Source organism: Calidris pugnax, unplaced genomic scaffold (genome assembly GCF_001431845.1).
Source record: "Calidris pugnax isolate Ruff unplaced genomic scaffold, ASM143184v1 scaffold127, whole genome shotgun sequence".
Classification (NCBI taxonomy): domain Eukaryota; kingdom Metazoa; phylum Chordata; class Aves; order Charadriiformes; family Scolopacidae; genus Calidris; species Calidris pugnax.
In genome coordinates, this window is record NW_015090883.1 from 2,105,604 (window position 1) to 2,127,172 (window position 21,569).

Here is a 21,569-nt window from a genome sequence, read left to right on the forward strand (position 1 = left end):
ACTCAGTTGTTCCTGCTGATTCTTAAGCAGTATCTAATAAAGTCTTTAGTTACAGAAGTTGCCCCCAGATAGGTGATTATAAGGTCTGGAAAACCAAAGTTGACTTTCTCTGTGTTTTCTTTTGGTTCCCCCTGCCCAAAACAACAGGTGGAATTCTTTGAACCCTTTTGGGATAGTGGAGAACCACGAATTGGAGAAAAAGGAGCACGAGGCTGGAAAGCCTGGATGCACCAACAAGAAAAGGGTGGCTGGGTTGCTCTGAAGCCTGGTATGTCTGTGTCGATATGTGTAGTTATATGCCCGTGTTTGGTTAGAATGATACAAGCTGTTTCTTCTATGTCGATGTGTGTAGTTATATGCCCAGGTGTTCTTCCAAACATTTTGGTTAGAATGATACAAGCTGTTTCTTCTCATGTTTTTGCATACAAATTAAAAAAAATATTTACCAAGGTTAAGATCAACTATGTCACATTTCACAGGGAAAAGGATGTGTTGAGTATTCTGTGTGGTATTATTTATGGAATAGTGTTGTCCTTCCTTCACAGGGAAAAGCATATGTTGAGTATTCTATGTATGGTATTATTTATGGAATAGTGTTGTCCTTCCTAGGAATGAGCATGGAGGGAGAGGATGGCATATCCTCCACTCTGTTCTGAAGAGGCTAAAGGTGTGAGTACTTCCTTGAGACTTGTGCCCGTATAAAGGGTCCCTTAAGACCCTTTCATCATATTGGCAGACCAGGTAGAATTACACTATTAGATGCTGGTTGCCGCCTTGGAACTTGTACCTGTATAAAGGGGAAGGAAGCTACTTCCCTTAAGATCCTTTCATCATATTGGCAGACCAGGTAGAATTACACTATTAGATGCTGGTTGCCTCAAGGTTTCCTAGCTTAATGATTCTGTTTCTAGAATCAGGTTTCAGTTTCTTATAGCAACTAAATAGTAGAATAGGAAGAAAACCTTTCCGTACTCTTTGTGATGCAGAAAACGAAGGAATTGCATCTTTGCTTGGCTGGAGAGCTTCTGGGTGAGCAGGGATGCAGAAAACACACCTCCCTGCTGCTTAGTCCCCCCCTTGTCTACTCATACACATACCTCCTTTTGCATGTACTTAACTACATTAGTTTTTTAATTGCCCATGAATTAAAATGTTGAAAATGCCAGCTATTTTAAAGCAACATTGCAAAGCTTGATTTACGATGTTTAACGTTACATGTTACTTGTTACTTACAGTGGTTTTCTCAACATGTTTTAAGCACATGAGTATTGATAGAGCACATTTCAGGTTGTACGCCGAGGTATGAAGAACCTAATTTGCACAAAAAGATGCTTGACTCTTGGCTATTGCTTGCAAACTGCTGTTGATAAACGTGGTTCACAGCCTGTCAGTGTTTTATTTTCTCCTCTCTGAGAAAGCTTGAGTGCTGACACTGATTCACTGGTTCGAGAAGTTTGGAAACCTCCTACTCTCCCGGAGTTGGTGTCAAAACCCAGAACTGTGACATGGAAATTTGGAGCTTTGTTTCGTGTCTGTTTTATTAACGCTGTGTTTGCTTACATTTTTAAAGTAGTTAAATTGTATGTCAAGTCTGGTCTTTGGATTTGGTGGATTAATTTTTCTGTAATAATTTTGGGGTGGGGTTGTGTCTTGATTTGGTTTTAGATGATGACGATGAAGAAGAAGAGATAGATGAAGATCAAGAAATAAAGGATAAAACTCTCCCCAAGTGGCACATTTGGTTGGATATTGAATATTCTCGTGAAGCAAGGCATTGGTTACCATGGAGGCCAAAGGAAACTGAAGAAGATTGTGATGATCCAGAAAGACAGGTCACTGTGATATAATAAAACACGGGGAGATGATAAGATGAATTATTCTTTCATTTGAATTCGTTGCCAATGGATATTTCAGAAGAGCGATCCTTTTCTTCATTTGGAAAAAATTATTTTCTTTGTTTGGAATTCAAAATTTAGCTGAGGTTTTATGCTGAGACTGCTGAAATCCATGGGAAGCTCATGGTAAACCTTGGAAGGGCTGTAGGCAAATAGTCTGTGCTGTTCTGTGACTTCTCTCATCTGTATGTGGAAATGTCACAGAAATCCGTGCTTAAGGAGATACATGCATTAAATAAACAGAGGGTTTGTTGCCTTCAAGAGAGATAGTTGGATATTTATTTTTTTTTCTTCTTGGGAGATAGGTCAAGCCAGATATTGATTTTTCAAATAAAAATGTGTTAATGGCCTAAGCAATAGTATCTTTCAGAGCTTCATTGTAGAGGTTTTCTGTGAAGATCTCTTGTACTCCAGGGCAAAGAAATCTCTCGATAGCAAATTTACAGTGTGACTGGAAAAACGCATTGCCCGTTCAACTTGTCTGGTTTTAATTTGAATGGTATTCTCTTAGCATTTAGTAGTAATTACAAATCTCTATTGACCTGAAAAGGTTTTTCAATTACATAAATTACATAAATGCTGATTTTATTTGATTGCATAAATTAACAGAGCTTGTTTTAATTCGCATTTTTTTTTAGGTATTATTTGATGATCTTGGGCCATCTTTAATCCGTCTTTCTGATCCAGATCTTCAACGTCAGCTACTGTACTCATTTTTGCAGTTCCTGGGAGTTCCATGTACAAGCAAACTCTTTCCTTCCAACCTCTATATTGCCATGGATGAAAATAACGTCTTTGACAGCGTGCTTTCTGATGAAAAGCCACTGACTTGTGTTCATTTTCCACTTTCTGGATTCAGCAGTATTGGTCATATGGACACGATGCTGCGGGGGAGACATCACATAGGCCACTATAAAGAAGGAGAGGAATTCATACAGAACGTTTTTCATGTCCTATTCCTGCTCTTTTCAGGAAAGGAAAAATCTAACCTGTCCAATTGTTGGTTACAGTATGAAATATCTAAGGTAATGAGGAATCTGCATATAATCACTTTAGTGATGTGTGGCTTTCTTGTGTGTTAATGTTTATATTATTTAAAATAAATATTGATGATTGAGTCTTGTAGGACTAAGTATTCAAATCAGGAAATGCCATTTAAGATTGTGCTGGGGATAAAAAAAGCCCAAACCCTTTCCTTCAGTATGTTACACTGTAGCATACATATAACAAAGGTGTTTTTGTTATTATATGGTATGTTGTAGGTAGACAGAAATAAATGCAAGGGATTTTTTACAAGGCAAAGTGAGTCAGACAAGTACTTTTCCCAAACTATTCTACAAAGTGCACAATCCCCAATACCATGAATGAGCACCTTGCCAAGAAACTTACTACTTCCTCTATAAGTTACATTTGTAGTGTTATGGAAGGAAATAACTCCTTATTCGCTTGAATCTGGATTTATTTATGCTCTCATGCATGCCCACAGAAGGATGAGAGTCCAGACTGTCTTCTTAATGCTTCAGAAAGTTTAGTGTTGTGTTTCCTTATGGGGAAGTTCCATGTCTTTTACCCAAACACTCCCTGACCAGAAGATCTCCTGTAATTTTCCCATCCAATCTCTACGTTTGTCTATCAGCCTGTTCCCCACTCTGAAAAGCTACTTGGAGGTTTAATTATGCTGGTTATAAGCCGCATCTGGCCAGACAGGATAATTTCTTTTCCTTTTCTCAACCATTATAGATTAGTAGCTCTTTATTTGAACAGTTGGCCTTTTAAAAGAATGCAATTTGATATTATTTGGTGGCAGAAGTAATAATGATAAGACTTTGTAATTTGGCTATGTTGGAGGGAGCTGACACTGCATGCCCACAGAAGGATGAGAGTCCAGGCTTTTTAATGCTTCAGAAAGTTTAGTGTTGTGTTTATGCATGCCCACAGAAGGATGAGAGTCCAGACTGTCTTCTTAATGCTTCAGAAAGTTTAGTGTTGTGTTTCCTTATGGGGAAGTTCCATGTCTTTTACCCAAACACTCCCTGACCAGAAGATCTCCTGTAATTTTCCCATCCAATCTCTACGTTTGTCTATCAGCATGTTCCCCACTCTGAATAGCTACTTGGAGGTTTAATTATGCTGGTTGTAAACTGCATCTGGCCAGACAGGATAATTTATTTTCCTTTTCTCAACCATTACAGATTAGCAGCTCTTTATTTGAACAGTTGGCCTTTTAAAAGAATGCAATTTGATATTATTTGGTGGCAGAAGTAATAATGATAAGACTTTGTAATTTGGCTATGTTGGAGGGAGCTGACAACAGGCAGTTGTGACAACTTACAGTACTCGGTAGCAACAGATCTAGCTGGTGGTGAAATGAAATGAGTAATGAAATTAAAAAAATGCTGTGAGGGTTTTTTTTCCTTGATAGCAAAAGATCTAGCTGGTGGTGAAATGTAATGAGTAATGAAATTTAAAAAAATGCTGTGAGGGTTTTTTTTCCTTTCTTTTCCTATCCCTCTGAAAATTTATTCTGTTCATTCTCCCCCGCAGGTACTTCAGTGCCTCCAAAGGAAAAAGAAGAAGAAGCTGAAAGCACAGGGGAGGAAGAGTAAAAAATTGGCCAAGAGTCTCCTTAAAGCACCCGACAACCGCAACGATCTTTCTCTCTGGAAACTCTATGCCTACCTGGAGTGGCTGCTGGGTAACACCGATGATGCCAGGAAGGTGTTTGACACAGCTCTTTGCACAGCAGGGACGGGAGGACTGAAGAGTCCCCAGCTCTGCAGCCTGGCTCTGCTCTACGCTCAGCTGGAAGTGGAACTACTGGAAAGTCTAGAAGGAGCAGTTACGTCACGTGCTGTTCATATATTGACCAAATTGGCTGAAAGTGGACCATACGTGCCCTATAGCGGACAAGTATTGTCTGTGAACATCTTGAAAGCTCGTAAAACCTATGAGCATGCACTGCAGGATTATTTAAGTAAAACAGCAGGTTGTGATCAGGATCGGGTCAGTGACGCTGATCAGCTGGTGAACTTGGTTGGTTGTTACGCGCTGTTCCAGTATTTGACTGTTGGGATTGATGCTGCAGTATTAATATATGCACAGACTTCGGAAAAACTCGAAGCTCCTGGTCCACAGAAATGTGAAAATGGTGGAGAGAATTTTGGCATTCAAAATTTTCCCCCTGCTCTTGAAGCTGTCACACTGCTGCATACAAATTTACTCAGATTCCACATGAAAATTAGTGTTTATCCTTTGAATCCTCTGCGAGAGGCACTAACGGAGGCTCTGAAACGGTATCCTAGCAACCAGTCTCTTTGGAGGTCATATATCCACATCCAAAGGAAGTCTCACAGTGCTAGCAAAGCACGAAGGTTTTTTGATGGTGTCACAAGGTCTACTAACTCCTTGGAGCCGTGGCTGTTTGCAATCCGAGCAGAGCAGATGAGGAAAAAACTCATTGAGAATGTCCAGAGGTAATATCTCGCAGCTCCTTGTGATTATGCTTTTTTTTTGATCTCTCTCATCACTTACCAGAGGAGAGAAAATGCTGTCGTAGTTCGTTTTGCAGACGAAGAAGCTGCAGCAAGGGAAGATTATTTGTTCAGGACTGTGGCAGAATCCTGAGTAGAATTAAAGATTTAGGTGATCATCTCACGTCCTTTCTACTGGATCAGCTTGGGTGTTGCTTTCTGTTTGATTCCTTGCTACTGACATCAAGACGGTACACATTTCTTTAAACAATTTTCAAATAACTAAGAGCCTGCTTAGATGGCCAAGGTAAACACTGTGAGCTTGGAAACTGCTGCCTTTTGATACTAGAGCAGTAAGGAGCGTAACACAGAGCTAAGCTGCTGTTTCTGGCCGAGCTCACTGTCCTACTACTGCTGGATCCCAGAAGACAGCTCTTCGCGTGGCAGATCTGTTTCCATAGTGAGCACTTGAGAGTTTAGATTCCATATGGGGCTGTTGCTAGGTAGAAAAGGCTGGAAATTTCCTGAATTTGTGCATGGTCTGGGCTCAGATTTTTTTTTGATAGATACTCAAAACCCAACAGGACGCGGTGCTGAGCAGCCCTGCTCTTGCTGACCCTGCTTGGTGCAGATGGAGCAGTCATGGAGCTACCACAACATACAGTAATGGGGATTCCTCAGCAGAGGAACACTGAGCTTTTCAGCAGTAATTTCTTTGTCTCAGAGAGAATTTTCTTATTTTATTTAGGTGATCATCTCACGTCCTTTCTACTGGATCAGCTTGGGTGTTGCTTTCTGTTTGATTCCTTGCTACTGACATCAAGACGGTACACATTTCTTTAAACAATTTTCAAATAACTAAGAGCCTGCTTAGATGGCCAAGGTAAACACTGTGAGCTTGGAAACTGCTGCCTTTTGATACTAGAGCAGTAAGGAGCGTAACACAGAGCTAAGCTGCTGTTTCTGGCCGAGCTCACTGTCCTACTACTGCTGGATCCCAGAAGACAGCTCTTCGCGTGGCAGATCTGTTTCCATAGTGAGCACTTGAGAGTTTAGATTCCATATGGGGCTGTTGCTAGGTAGAAAAGGCTGGAAATTTCCTGAATTTGTGCATGGTCTGGGCTCAGATTTTTTTTGCGTTTTGAGTTGTTTTTTTTTTCTCACTCAGGCTTCACTAGAAAAAAAAGAAAAAAGTAAAGGATTGTTTTATAAAGCCCTTCAAAACTGTCCTTGGGCAAAGGTAAGCACAGAAAAAAATATAAACCTGTCATCATGATCTTAAATTTTGAAGTTCTGTATTTAAAAAAAAGGTTAGAATTTAGTAGTTGTTGTAAATTCGTTTAAAGAAATGAAGGGTAAGACAGTAGTGTGTGTAAGTCAGTGTGAGGTATGATGCTTCAGAAGTCTGACTCCATGCAAAGAGATTACACCATTTTCCCTCACGGCAAAGGTTAAGAAGGTAACACATGACCTCAAAGACCCTTGAAAAAAAAGAGGCAAATTAGGAGCGAGTGTTAAGGGTGAGTGGAGCAAGCTGGCAGGTAAGGGAGTGCACACAGGCAGAAGTAACATTAACGTGAGTGCTACAGGCTGTTTCTTCAAGTTCGGGCATCAAAAATAATCCAGTCTGTATCAGCTGTAGATGGAAATCAGTGTTTCAGTGAAAAATACCTGCCTTTGTGTTATGCCTGCAACTTAGGGGGTGTGAATCACTGGGTGAAAAAGAAAATTATTACTGTAATCATGGTTGAGATCCAGAATGATAATGTAGGCCTTGATCCAAGACCAACATAGGGTCTTTGGCAGATGGCAGGGGTAAGTGTGAAGAGGCTTACCTGGGCACCAGAAGGCAGCCTGCTGACCTGCACTGGGCTTTGGTGTGAGCTGCCATGCCAAGCTTGGGATGCTCAGTGATCTTGAATGAAGACTAAGATAAGTGTTTTAAGATCATGTGATAGGGGATTATTGTACTCAAAGAGAAATTAACCTCGGACAGGGTTAACTTTTCAACATGCTAAAGAAATTTCACAAAAATACCTCATTTATCTCCTTTTTTTTTCTAAACTTGATTTTCCTTTGTAGAAATGTGTTGATTAGATTCGCAAGTGCTAAAAATCTGGTTTATAACATTCAGAGTTTCTATCATGAAATGCAAAACCCTGGCTCTAAACAGTGCAACGTGAACAGAGACAGTACATTGATCTTCACCCTCCCTCACCTGAATGTGGTCCTTTTGCTTGCCCTTAAGGGATTGTGGTTTCTTTTTTCCTCTGTGTTTCAGGGCAGATGTTGGTGAAATACATTCTACCATTCCTGAAACCGGGTTAACAAATCGGATTGTAGCTCTGTTTGAACACGCAATTCAGAGTGAAAATGGCACCCATTGTCCGTTGCTGTGGAGAATGTATTTGAACTTTCTGGTAAGAAGAGACTATCAGTTCTATTATTATTTTAACCATATTCGGATTTTCTCATGACCACAGCTACAATACAATAGATTTTGAACCAAACTATTTGTCTTAAATTCCTGTTTATCTTTGATGAAATCATGCTTGACTAATCTGGTAGCCTTCTGTGAGGAGATGACAGTAGTGGATGAGGGGACAGCAGTGGATGTTGTTTATCTCAACTTTACCAAGCCTTTCCCACTGCCTCCCATAACATCCTCACAGACAAGCTGGTGAAGCAGGGACTGGGGGAGCGGCCAGTGAGGGGGCTGAAATCAGGCTCAAAGGGCTGTAATAGCAGGATGAACTCCTGCTGCAGGCCAGCTACTGGTGCTGTACCCCAGTGACTGATACTGGGACCAGTGTGCCCTTTAACATCTTCATTAATGAGAGAGTGTATCCTCAGCAGGTTTGCAGATGATAGAAAATGAAGAGTGGCTGATGTACCAAATTCTGCTGTTGGCTTGTCCAGGTCCCTTTGAATAGCCAAGGGCCATGAAGGTGATTAGGGGGTTGGAGCGGGTGTTGTACTGGGAGAGACTGGGAGACTTGTGCCTGGAGAAGTGAAGGCAGCTGGAAGATATATCAATGTATATATTACCTCGTCTGAGGCTGTGACGACAGAGCCAGGCTCTTCTCAGTGCTGCCTAATGACAAGAGGCAGGAGTCATATCTTGAAATACAGAAAGTTCCATTTAAATGTAAGAAAAAGGTTTGGCTTTTATTTACTGTGAGGGTGATGAAACACTGGAACAGGTTGTCCAGAGGTTGTGGAGTCTCCATCTGTGGAGATAGATACTCAAAACCCAACAGGACGCGGTGCTGAGCAGCCCTGCTCTTGCTGACCCTGCTTGGTGCAGATGGAGCAGTCATGGAGCTACCACAACATACAGTAATGGGGATTCCTCAGCAGAGGAACACTGAGCTTTTCAGCAGTAATTTCTTTGTCTCAGAGAGAATTTTCTTATTTTGAGCCATTACTGCACTAAGTGTCAATGTTTTGAGTTGTTTTTTTTTTCTCACTCAGGCTTCACTAGAAAAAAAAGAAAAAAGTAAAGGATTGTTTTATAAAGCCCTTCAAAACTGTCCTTGGGCAAAGGTAAGCACAGAAAAAAATATAAACCTGTCATCACGATCTTAAATTTTGAAGTTCTCTATTTAAAAAAAAAGGTTAGAATTTAGTAGTTGTTGTAATGAGTTATATGCAAATGGAAGGAGAGATTTCTGAAGGAGAAGCACCATCAGATTTTCTGCAAAGAAGAGCTGCATCTGAACTGGACCCAAACATCGTGGTGAGTGCTGCGGGGGGTTCAGAACAGAACAGGGTTGTGTTGCACAAGGTGAGGAGATCATAAATTCCTCTGTGTGATCTAAAAGTGATTGTGTCTTTGAAACCATGTTTTATCATGAGCATGGTAGTAGCAGAAATATATAGGCAAATAAAAATGTGTTTAATTAATAGTGTAAGAAATTATTCAGGGACACCTGCAGTTCCTGCGGTGATGTCTGTATGTGCTGCAAATGCTCCGGTACTGCTTTTTATCTTTTGCCTACGTTTTATCTTTTGGAATAAAATTATTTAGGAAGAGTTGGAAAAGACTTGATTAAATGTGTATTGCTGTCACTGTAGAACTTACTGTGTTTGCGTTCTTTTAAAGAAGCAAAGAAGTATGATATTTCTTATGTTCTTGCTACAGAGTTATTTGTGTATCTCCATCCTTCATGCTGTGTTTTTTCTTGCTCTCTGTCTCTCCAGGTGCTCTATCTGGATGCCATAGAGTACTTCCCTGATCAACTGCAAGAGACACTTGATCTAATGACTGAGAAGGAGCTGAGGGTGCGGGTACCTATGGAAGAGCTGGAGCTACTATTAGAAGTTTAAAAGACGACTGTAGACGAGTGGAGAAAGTAAAGAAGCTGCTTCAAACACTAGCAGTTCAACCTGTCTCTTTTCAAAGAGGAACTCTGTTGGGTCTTGGGTACTGTGTACTTTTTTTCTTTTAAGTTTGGGGTTTTTTAAAGTGTTTTTTTTTTTTTTTTCAAGTTTTTATATAAATTGCTATCAAAATGGAGTTCTACCAGCTGCAAATGCTCTGGAATCGAGTACTCCATTTCGCCCACAAAAATGCATCTGTTTCCCTGAAGTATTGCTGGCTCCCACAGAAGGATGCCCTCTTATAAATAGCCTCCTGTTGGATGTTGCCCACATTTCTTCTTCTATTGTTTGAAATTACGTTCCGTGGAGCTCAGTGGAGATTTCGGGACATGCCAACTATGGTTTGGTGAGCAGCACAGGAAATAAACATCTGCCAAAGGGATGCTTCACTGGTCTCCAGTTGGCAGACTCCAGCAATTTCCTTCAGCTTGGTATGTGTGTGTGTGTATATATAACCACCAGGCAAACAGGCATTATGGCTCTACAGAAACTGCTGGCAAAAGCTAAATCTCTGCTTGAGCAGGCACCTATTTTGGACTTGTATTTGTATGTTTTGACAGATGAGCATTTTAATACGAATATTTATGAAAAATATATCTGAATATATTCAAAAGGAGCTTGAATTATTTTTTATTTCTTAATTAAATAGAACTGTGAGTGTATATAATACATCTCTAAGCAGCTAATTTTTAATCAAGTTTTCGTGATGATTGATTACTGTCTTTTGCCCCAAATACAGGCAATCATCTTAAGAGCAGCAAAGGTCTGTTCTGTATTTAATCCTCACCAAAGAAGGTAGAGTTGTCAAAAAAGGACTCTTTAATTAGTAGCTTCTGTTCCAAGAGTCTTTAGGCAAGCTCCTAGAGAAGTAATATGAGATAAGGGAACAGTTTAAATACATAGGTTATATATTTATTTTATAAGACAAACTATGCTGCAATATGTGAAGGACTGTTTAGTGACCCTGCTGTTGAGGGTTATAAAAATGGGTAATAAACCACTGCTTGTTGTTTTTCTATCATCTCCAGATGAAAGAACAACTCTTTTGCAGGGTTCCTGTCATCCAGATGAAATAGACGAGACTGTTCAGCTCTAGGGTTTGTTTTTAACAATGAACCACATCATTTTTACACAGAAAAACCCTCTCTCTTGGCCTTGCTGCCACCATTGTTGTTCCAGCACTGGCAGCCCATGAAGGGAGTCACTCAGTGTTAACTCCAGCGGCTGTTCCTGGCCAGCATCTGCTCCCACAGAAAGTTTCCAGAACAAGGACTGCACGTTGCTCAGCTGTGCTCTGTGTATGGAGCTTTATGTAAACCTTAAAAATCCCACAGACATTTGGGAATTAATTACCCTACCCAGAGTACTTAACAAGCCGTACGTGCATCGTTACAGCTTGGCAAAATAGAACCTGAGTGCCTAGAGGGCTGCGTTTGGGGGGAGAGCTCATTGTAGGGTTATGCTGCAGGACACCAAGTGGGTGAGCTGCAGTTGGAATGTCTCCACAGGGCCACAGTGAGACAAACAGTGACCCTCTGCTGGTCAGGGCCTGTGCCTGGACACTTCCTCCATCCTGCTGTGCTGCTTCCTCCTAAAGACATTCTCTAACGCGGAGCAAAGGAAGCGTCTTTATATAATGAACTATATCTTGGGAAAAACAATTCATAAACTCTTTAGTCTTACAAGTACCTTTAACCAAACACCTTTAGATCTTTAAACTAAGAATACCAGTGAGTGTCCACCTTGCTTTCTTCTCCACCACATGCTAGATACAGCTGGATACTTTTAAAGTGTATCATCTGTTACTTAAGGTTGTGTGGTTTTCATTAACTTTTTACTTATAGGTGACTACGCAGACATTAGTTAAAAGTGACCTTTCTCCTCATTACTTAACCCCTTCAAAGAGATACAGAAAAGTAATTACTTGAAGAACATCACCAATTAGATAGGAGTTGTAACCACTGACTCACCTAAGGAGGACCTGCTGTGTCCCACCAGCAGCGTGTGGGTCACGGAGAAAAGGACTCCTGGGGCACCAGCACCCTTCCTTGGAAATAAATCTGACTAAAGCAATAGACAGTTCCACGTTAATATAATAGCAGGTCTTTAACATCAAGACAGTTCAGTTCAAATAAAAGCTTTATTGGGAAAGGAAGTGTTACACTGACTGAAAAACCACAACCCACCAGGATTTAACCTCTTCAAGAATGAATATTAGCCAGACTGGGTAGTCTTACACAAAGCTGTCATCAACACCAGAAGAGCTCCTGATGGTCCCCAAACAGATGGGTGACTTAAAGGTACAGTCCCTCGGGGGTTCCCTCCTGCTTCTTATAGAGAACGTTCTCTTTGGACTTTTTGAAGTCTTCGTTTGTGACTTTCATGCGCCGTTCCCTCAAAGCCATCAATCCAGCTTCTGTACAAATGGCCTGCAAGAGAGAGAGCCAGAACGTTACTGTCTGTCCATTGGAAGACAGTGGCCCCTTCACACCACTCCCATGGGCTTGGCAGGAGACATGAAGAGCAGTAACACGATGTACATTGGGAAGTGTGGGGCTGTTCAGCACGTAGAAGCAGCCAGATAAAGCTGTCCCTCAGTGATGTCACCACATTACCACACTGATGTAACTCAAGAACATTTTCAACACAATGTTTTGTGGATGCAATAAAAAAAAAAAAAGAGACTTGCTTTGTGTTTTGAAGTCTAACAACGGTGAAGTGCAACTGACCTTGATGTCTGCACCGCTGAGATCATCTTTGGCCATAATGAGGTCATCCAAAGTCACATCATCTGCCAGCGTCATCCTGCTGGTGTGAATCTGAAAGATCCGCTTCTTGGTCTTTTCGTCAGGGAGAGGGAACTCGATTTTCCTGTCGATGCGTCCTGTGCAAGAGAAAAGCTCAGGCTGAGGGTTTGAGACACAGCTGCTGGGAATGGAGCAGGGAGGAGGTCTCAGGGTTAGGTTGGGAGTACCCGATTCCTCACACCACCACCAGTCACGTCTCTGAGTAGAAAGTGAGACTGGACTATTCTGTCTGCAGTGACCAGGAAGCTACTGGAGCTGAAGGACCCCGTGGAAGTCTGTGTCAGTGCAGGTGAGAGACACCCCACCTGGCAAACATGAAAACCACAGCTTCCTCCAGCCACGTACAAATATAAAAAAGGCAACGTGTCCCAGCACAGAAAAGTATTAATGAAATACTTACATTCTTGTTATAAGTTTTATTCTACTCTGAGCTGACATTTAGCTCTGAAGTTTAATTTTCTGCCACATACACACACCCAAAATAATTACTGTAGCAACTTGAAGAACTTCCAATATAACCAGCCTCCTAAAAAAAACCACCCCAAACCCCAAAATCTAACTGAAGGAAGGTTTTGCATAAGATGTTCTGTTCTGAGTCCCCACCACGTTTCCTTTATGTCAGTAGGGACTTTGGATGTTCTGAGACTCATTGTTCCAACTTCAATGAGCGATCTTTTTGAACATACTTCCCATCCCTGGATCACTCCTGTTTTTCTTGATTTTTTACAGTACCTTTTCTAAAAATAAGGGTTGATGGCACCACGCAGGGTATTCCAGCCTATCGCACACAACGGTGAATCACTCCACCGAGCTGCTGCAGGTGCCTTTGTTGCTCATGCAATGGTTATAATTTAAGTACCCAACAGGTGTAGAAAGTTTCCTTCCAACAAAGTTTTAGATCATCTTTGCTTGTCTTTGAATATTGGAACAGTATTTTCCCCTGTGCTCCAACAGCACCTGCTTGACTCGGAGGGATAAGGCAGGGCTAAGAAGGTGACAGAAACAGACCTTTTGAAAACCCAAACACACCTCAGAACTTCATACCATGGAGGTGTTTTCTAAACTCCAGTCTAGTGACTGTTCAGAGTAGTTCTTTGACAAATTCATCTTCAATTATCTTTGCTCTCCCTTTTACCTCTATTACTTTACAAGGAATATCTCCAAAACCTCTTCAATCCTTACGATTTAGAGGACACCAACAGGAGGCTTAGCTTATTCCTTTGATCTCTGTGTTGCTTTCTGACTTCTGATTTAACAGACCCCACAGATGTGTTACGTTTTGGCACATTTAAAAATACTACATGTGCCTGTTCAAGCTCTTGACTCATCACGTGCCACAGAAGTGAAAAAATAAGGTATTACTTCTGAGTTGCTCAAACCCCAGGTGACAACGGGTGGGGAAAGGAGCACCCTGGTTTCCCACCATCAAAATCCAGGCTCTCCTCATTCGGGCTTCAGTTCTCATCGACGGAGCAGGAGCGGAACCACCCGACACCCCACGAATCACTGCAAACACTACAGCCTGCCTTTACAGTCACATAAAGGAGCTGTGCCATCTTAATCCAGAGGAACAATATACAAATTGGTTCTGTATATGTAAGAGGAATTACGACATTTCTTCTCTTCCACTATTTTTTATCCTGTTTGGAAGCTTGTGACTGGGTTCTGATTTTAAGAGACGAGACGGTGAATGAAGACAGAGCAGTGAGTTGCATTTTCACCAGCCCCTGTTTGTGGAGTTCTGACCCCTCCTTTCACAGGAAAAGTGCCTTAAGCACAGACAGCAGAACGGCTGCTCTTACCTGGCCTGATGAGAGCGGGGTCCAGTGTTTCTATTCTGTTGGTGGCCATGATCACTTTCACATCCCCCCGAGAGTCAAACCCATCCAGCTGGTTGAGCAGCTCCAGCATGGTGCGCTGGATCTCTCTCTCGCCACCCGAATTGGAGTCATACCTTTAAGAAAACGGTATGCAAATTTAAGAACGTACTTCACACGCCTGCCATCGACACAGAAACAAAATAACCCGGTGGTGGTTTTGGTTTTTAAATGGCCATAACAGATTTTGGCTTTAAATTTAATGTTCACCCATAGGAAACAAAAAGCAGGTTTTCAGAATGGGATTGTGACATGGAGGAAAGTGAAGAGACCCTGAACTGTCCCTGCAGCTGGGGAAAGGGACAGCAGTCACGTGAAACAAATCGGTCTCTTTTCCATGTTTGTTATGTACTTGGAAATCTCTCCCCCCCCCCAACAAAATTAACAAATAAAAATTACTGTCTATTTGGATTTGCACTTGAAGGACACCACGTGAACTGATACACGGTGCCTCTTTCTGTGTAAGACACTCCATCACAGAGATGCTTCCAGGTAGCACGAGAGCAGAGGCTCAGTCTCTGGTCACACCTACTTAATAGGAAAAGGCTGTGACATACTGTAATTTAAAACAAGTCATCTGAAGTCCAGAGAAGGGCAACGGAGCTGGTGAGGGGTCTGGGGAACAAGTCTTATGGGGAGAGGCTGAGGGAGCTGGGGGTGTTCAGCCTGGAGAAAAGGAGGCTGAGGGGAGACCACCTCGCTCTCTACAGCTCCCTGAAAGGAGGGTGTAGCCAGGGGGGGGTCGGTCTCTTCTCCCAAGTCACAGGCGATGAGACAAGAGGAAATGGCCTCAAGTAGCACCAGGGGAGGTTCAGATTGGATATTAGGAAAAATTTTTACAGAGAAAGGGTTACTAAGCCTTGGAATGGGCTGCCCAGGGAAGTGGTTGAGGCACCATCCCCGAAGGTATTTAAAAGACGGGCTGACATAGTGCTTAGAGACATGTGTTAGTGATGGGTTCTTATCAGAGTTAGGTTGGTGGTTGGACTAGGAGCTGTGCCATCTTAATCCAGAGGAACAATATACAAATTGGTTCTGTATATGTAAGAGGAATTACGACATTTCTTCTCTTCCACTATTTTTTATCCTGTTTGGAAGCTTGTGACTGGGTTCTGATTTTAAGAGACGAGACGGTGAATGAAGACAGAGCAGTGAGTTGCATTTTCACCAGCCCCTGTTTGTGGAGTTCTGACCCCTCCTTTCACAGGAAAAGTGCCTTAAGCACAGACAGCAGAACGGCTGCTCTTACCTGGCCTGATGAGAGCGGGGTCCAGTGTTTCTATTCTGTTGGTGGCCATGATCACTTTCACATCCCCCCGAGAGTCAAACCCATCCAGCTGGTTGAGCAGCTCCAGCATGGTGCGCTGGATCTCTCTCTCGCCACCCGAATTGGAGTCATACCTTTAAGAAAACGGTATGCAAATTTAAGAACGTACTTCACACGCCTGCCATCGACACAGAAACAAAATAACCCGGTGGTGGTTTTGGTTTTTAAATGGCCATAACAGATTTTGGCTTTAAATTTAATGTTCACCCATAGGAAACAAAAAGCAGGTTTTCAGAATGGGATTGTGACATGGAGGAAAGTGAAGAGACCCTGAACTGTCCCTGCAGCTGGGGAAAGGGACAGCAGTCACGTGAAACAAATCGGTCTCTTTTCCATGTTTGTTATGTACTTGGAAATCTCTCCCCCCCCCCAACAAAATTAACAAATAAAAATTACTGTCTATTTGGATTTGCACTTGAAGGACACCATGTGAACTGATAGACGGTGCCTCTTTCTGTGTAAGACACTCCATCACAGAGATGCTCCCAGGTAGCACGAGAGCAGAGGCTCAGTCTCTGGTCACACCTACTTAATAGGAAAAGGCTGTGACATACTGTAATTTAAAACAAGTCATCTGAAGTCCAGAGAAGGGCAACGGAGCTGGTGAGGGGTCTGGGGAACAAGTCTTATGGGGAGAGGCTGAGGGAGCTGGGGGTGTTCAGCCTGGAGAAAAGGAGGCTGAGGGGAGACCACCTCGCTCTCTACAGCTCCCTGAAAGGAGGGTGTAGCCAGGGGGGGGTCGGTCTCTTCTCCCAAGTCACAGGCGATGAGACAAGAGGAAATGGCCTCAAGTAGCACCAGGGGAGGTTCAGATTGGAGATTAGGAAAAATTTTTACAGAGAAAGGGTTACTAAGCCTTGGAATGGGCTGCCCAGGGAAGTGGTTGAGGCACCATCCCCGAAGGTATTTAAAAGACGGGCTGACATAGTGCTTAGAGACATGTGTTAGTGATGGGTTCTTATCAGAGTTAGGTTGGTGGTTGGACTAGGTGATCTTAAAGGTCCCTTCCAACCGAGACAATTCTATGATTCTATGTTTTACTTGTTAAAAAAGAGTATTACGAAAATGGTAGCAGAGCTAAGAAACTGACTATCAATATGTTTGCAAGAGCAGTGTTTCTAGTAAACCTTTCCTTGTCCCTGGCAACACTCGTGTGTGAGGTGGGAGCGGGAATATCGTACCTCTTTGTACCGATGGCATCGATTTCATCAATGAAGACGATGGAGGGAGCGTGCTCTTCCGCCACACGGAACAGCTCGCGCACGAGCTTGGGACCGTCCCCCAGGTATTTCTGGATGAGTTCTGAACCAACCACTCTCAGGAAGGTCGCTGAAGTCTGGTTTGCCACTGCTTTGGCCAGTAAAGTTTTACCTGTTTTCAGTTGGAAAGAAAAACTGTTATTAGTTTGCAGGGGATAAACAGGAAAAAAAAAAAAAAAAAAGAAGAAAAAGAAGAAAGTGCTTTAACAAAACAGTCATATGAGATTTGTGGCAGACTTGGCAATAGCTCAGTATTATCTAAACATAATTTATTTTTCGGTGTGAGGTGAGCAGGGCTGTCACTGCACTGCAGGATACCTGTGCCGGGGGGGCCGTACAGAATGACGCCTTTGGGTGGCTTTATACCCATCTCCTCGTAATATTCGGGGTGGGTGAGAGGAAGCTCCACAGACTCCTGTAGCACAAGAAAAAAAATACAAGTGAGGTTTTTTAAAGAATCATAGAACTATCTAGGTTGGAAGGGACCTTTAAGATTGTCTAGTCCAACCATCAGTGAGCACTCTCCACAGCAGCTCTGGGGGGGTCTCGAGAACAGCATTAATCAAAGTAATGAAGACAAAAAGAACTTAACTATTCAGGACAGACCTTGAAAAATACTTAAATACGCATCTCTGCTGCCTCCCGTTCTAAGGCAACTACTCTGCTTGAACAGGTCTTCTTGCTGTTTCCACTTGCCGTGTGGAAGAGAAGCAGCGAGTGTTCCTCCTCCTCCTAAAGCTAAATCCATCACCCCAGGTTTGGAACCTGGAGTTCCCGACACCCAAACACTCTTGCAGGACCTTGGGTGAGGAGACCCTTTATGACAGGGTGTCTTCCACTGCAAGTTACCACATACTACAGAGCACTATTTTAAGAGCATTTGTGATTTTTGGATGCCTACCCAAATCAGAAGGGTTGAGTTGTACCAGGGTTCAGGCAGAGCTCTGCTGGCAGTTCAAATAACAAAGCACAGACCCAACCAACCAACCACCACAAACACAAAATTAAAAAAAAAATTTAAAAAAATTAAAAAATTAAAAAACCCACCAAGTCCAGTCAGGTTGGAGGGCATCAGACACTCAAAAGAACCTCTGCACTTCTTGGAATTTAACTCTTACCTTGCCACAACGGATAACTTTACAAGTTACGCGTTGCAAAAGACTAAGTTATTGCAGAGATTTTCTGAGCTCAGGGCTCTACAGGACCCACCACCCCTGTGAAAGGTTTCTGTGCACACGCCCTGTGAACGGGTGTGCTGCCCACTCCAGAGACTCGGGTCCATGGACTCGATGATCTGAAAGGTCCCTTCCAACCTGGACCATTCTATGATTCTATGATCCTGCTGTTGGGCTTTGGAGCTCCCAGCACAACTGCTCGTTGCTGTTTGTCAGTGTAAATGAGTACAACCAAATACCTTGATTTCTTGAATCTGGTTGTCAAGGCCACCGATGTCGGCGTATGTTTCTTGAGGCGCTTTCTCCACTTTCATCACGGTAACTAAAGGGTCTGTGTCATCCATCAGGACTCCTATCACCGCATGAACCTGATCCAAGCATTAAGAGTTGTCAAAAAAAGCAAACAGTGTTACTCATACAAGCTGAAGCCTAAACCCAGTGCCCATCTATTCAGGTGTGTGACAAAGAGGATTAGCTCTCAGCCCCTCTGATCCTGTGATTCTCAGAAAAAAAAAGCCCAGTTAAAAACAGAACATGAACTGGTGCTTCATTTTATGAAACCAACTCACCTTATGATTTAGCAAAACCGAGCAGCCGGGCTCCAGCAGATCCTTGTCCACGAAAGACAGGATACTGACGTAGTGTTCCGATCCTACTGACGTGGAGACGATAGCGTGGTTGTCATCAATGATCTCCTCCAAGGTACCCACCGACATGGGGGTTCCCCTCAGATCATCCACCTTCGATCTTTCTTCCTGTTGTCAAGAACCCAAGAAACAACTCAAAAACAGGGGCAAAAACATTCTCGTACAACACTGGCTCAGGAGTTCACACCCAACTGAACAGAACCAGGCTTTGCTATTGCTGTTTCACTGCCCCAAAAGGCATCAAAGCACAGGCCAGAAGCTAATTCCAGTTATTTTAGTCCTACCCTATGATATGGACGTGCATAGTTAGAATATTCTTTCTTTCTCTGTTGACGGGTACCTGGGAGCTGTACTTTGACAGACCACTAAGAAACAGAAAACCACTGTGGCCTCATCTTGTTAAACTACAAGGAAAAAAACCCCTGTTTTCTGGACAGTAACTGAGATTTCATTTTTCATGATTTCACAGACTTCCACATTTGTGGCACTTGATTTCCATTGCTTTCCCAATAAGTGGTTTGCATTACAGCATTTATTGTATTCAAAGTAACTCAAACCTCACCTCTTGCTTTTCTTCCAGAGGTTTCATCTGTTCTTGATTTCTGATGAACTCTTCCTCCATTAAGAGGTAATCTTTAATTCTCTCCAGTTTCAGCAACTTGAGTCTGCACTGTGTGTGCGGGGTCACTGCAATCAGAGCACAATCACATTGTTTTACACCAAGTTTGACACAGTACCAACTATTCACTAATTTTTTACCAGAAATCATGCTTATTTTCCAACAATAACTTCTATAACTTCTATACGAGCAGCAGGCAGTATTTTACTCATCACACTGTAATTCTAGGTAAAAAATATTTTTAAAGATAATGCTTCCCCTGCATTTCTTCTCATTTCAATTTTTCTCTCTCTCTTACCCAGGAGTTCATGGGCTGCATCTCAAATAACGATGGTCTTATTTTGTGTTTTTAGGTTAATTAGAAACAAAATCACATTTGGCCTTCTGTTTAACCATTTGTGACCTCCAGCCAGGCACCTCCAGGGGAGAGCCAACGTTCTCAAGGCTGTGGGGCAGGCAGAACCCTTACCCAGGGGGAGTTTGCTGGCAGCATCTGGTCCCTTTGTTTTCTTCTTCTTCTTCCCCACTCTGGTTGGAACTGGAGGTTCGTATTTCTTCTTCTTATCCTTATTGAGAAAAAGAATTCCATGAAAAAATAAAATCAGGATATTAACAATGAAAAAATGCAGACAGGTTTAGGTGCACAGACTGACAGAGAGCTCCACTTAAGCTGAATGGCTACATAACAAACTTGTCTCCTTTAGGATACATAGTGTGAAATCCAAAAGAAATATTATTCTTATTTTTTTAGGGAAGGAAAGTTCAGAAGTTTATTCTCCTGCTTATTTTACATCCCTCTCTCTCATTTAGATTTCTACCAATTTTCAGGTAATATAGAACACGGAAGGCCAAAGCCTGAAGTAAATCACGAACAACACTCCTACATGAAAGGATGAGGAAAATACTGAATTTGACCATTTCTGTTGGATTTTAATGAACAGGTAACGTGCACTCAGCTTGGGCAGAGTGTGCCGGGTACAACACACTTCCATCTCCAAAGGAAACTGGAAAGGCCTCTAATGGTCCCCAACATGAAGTGCTGACCTCGTGCAGAAGACAGCAGGATGTCATTTGCAAACCAAAACCAGTTACTTAAGTGACAGCCCAAAGGCAACTAGTCTTTCCTGACCCAAACAGATTTATAGCTTTATTCTTTTTAGAAATTACAACGATCAAACAATTCCAGTTTTCCTTTTCAGTCAAGCCCCCTTTTCTATTTTTGAACTGCAACCTGTTTTCTCCAACGCACACCCAGAAGACATTTCATCAAAACTAGCAAGAGTGTTAATTTTATGTGGGTCAGAGTATAAAACCAGACAAAAAAAAAGGTAAAATAAAGATTTGGCAGCCAGCCTCTCTAACAGCACCCCTGCAGTTCATCCTTTAAGCACCAGCATTTGTTTTGGTTTTAGTTACCTTGTCATCCTTCTTGCCACCACCAGGACCGTGTCCGCCGCTCTGACTTTGACCCTAAGAAAGAAGAAATAAAAGCCAAACAGAAGTAGGCTACGATGAATCTTGAAACCTACGGGCAGTTGCGTAGTAAAGTAAAGTAAAGAAATACTTTGATTAGATTTCTCTAGATTAGGTTTCTCCCATCAAAACAAAGTATTAAGACATCTCAATGAGCTGCCAACAGCCGGTGACTAAAGAGAAGCGGGGGCTTTCGAGGGTGGGAAGGACACGATCGAGGGTCTCTTTTGGACTCACACGGCACCGCGTTGTCCGGCTGCACCGTAATTTACCTCATTCCGTGCTTCATTAACGCGCAGCGCTAAGCGAGGGGCATCACGAACGCTTCTCCCTCCAGCCCGTCTACTCACCCTCCCTCCTGCCGAGACCCTGACCCCTCGGGGGCGACACCGCCCTACGGAACCCCCGGCTACGAGCAGCGAGGGGACCCTCCCGCGGCGGCGACCCCGCCTCGCCCGCACCCCTTGGCCCGGGCCCGGCGCACCCGCCCGCGCTCCCCCCGACTCCCAAAAACCCCGGGCGATGGCGGCGGGACGCCGGAGGAGCCCTGTCACCCCTCCCCGCTGGGCCGGGCCGGGCCGGGCCGGGCCTGCACCGGGAGAGAGCCGCTGTCTCACCATCTTGCACCGCCGCCGCA

The 21,569-nt window shown here is 42.9% G+C and overlaps 2 protein-coding genes across 2 annotated transcripts in view; one reads left to right on the forward strand and one right to left on the reverse strand.

The window, feature by feature from the left end:
* Positions 1-10,410, forward strand: part of NRDE2 (NRDE-2, necessary for RNA interference, domain containing) — a 30,289-nt gene extending 19,879 nt beyond the window's left edge. The window contains exons 8-14 of the mRNA XM_014947034.1: positions 148-268; positions 1,666-1,832; positions 2,534-2,920; positions 4,440-5,368; positions 7,647-7,785; positions 8,840-8,911; positions 9,569-10,410. Coding sequence (XP_014802520.1) covers positions 148-268; positions 1,666-1,832; positions 2,534-2,920; positions 4,440-5,368; positions 7,647-7,785; positions 8,840-8,911; positions 9,569-9,694 — 1,941 coding nt within the window. The 3' untranslated portion in view covers positions 9,695-10,410. The remainder of the gene's footprint in view (positions 1-147; positions 269-1,665; positions 1,833-2,533; positions 2,921-4,439; positions 5,369-7,646; positions 7,786-8,839; positions 8,912-9,568) is intronic.
* Positions 10,411-11,869: 1,459 nt separating this feature from the next.
* Positions 11,870-21,563, reverse strand: PSMC1 (proteasome 26S subunit, ATPase 1). The gene is made up of 11 exons (XM_014947036.1): positions 21,550-21,563; positions 20,876-20,929; positions 19,929-20,025; positions 19,403-19,527; positions 18,763-18,948; positions 18,433-18,561; positions 17,337-17,433; positions 16,941-17,130; positions 15,682-15,833; positions 12,478-12,632; positions 11,870-12,177 (listed from the first exon to the last, which is right to left on the reverse strand). The coding sequence occupies exons 1-11, from the start codon at positions 21,550-21,552 to the stop codon at positions 12,043-12,045; spliced, it is 1,323 nt and encodes a 440-aa protein (XP_014802522.1). The 5' UTR covers positions 21,553-21,563; the 3' UTR covers positions 11,870-12,042.
* Between the last annotated feature and the right edge of the window lie 6 nt (positions 21,564-21,569).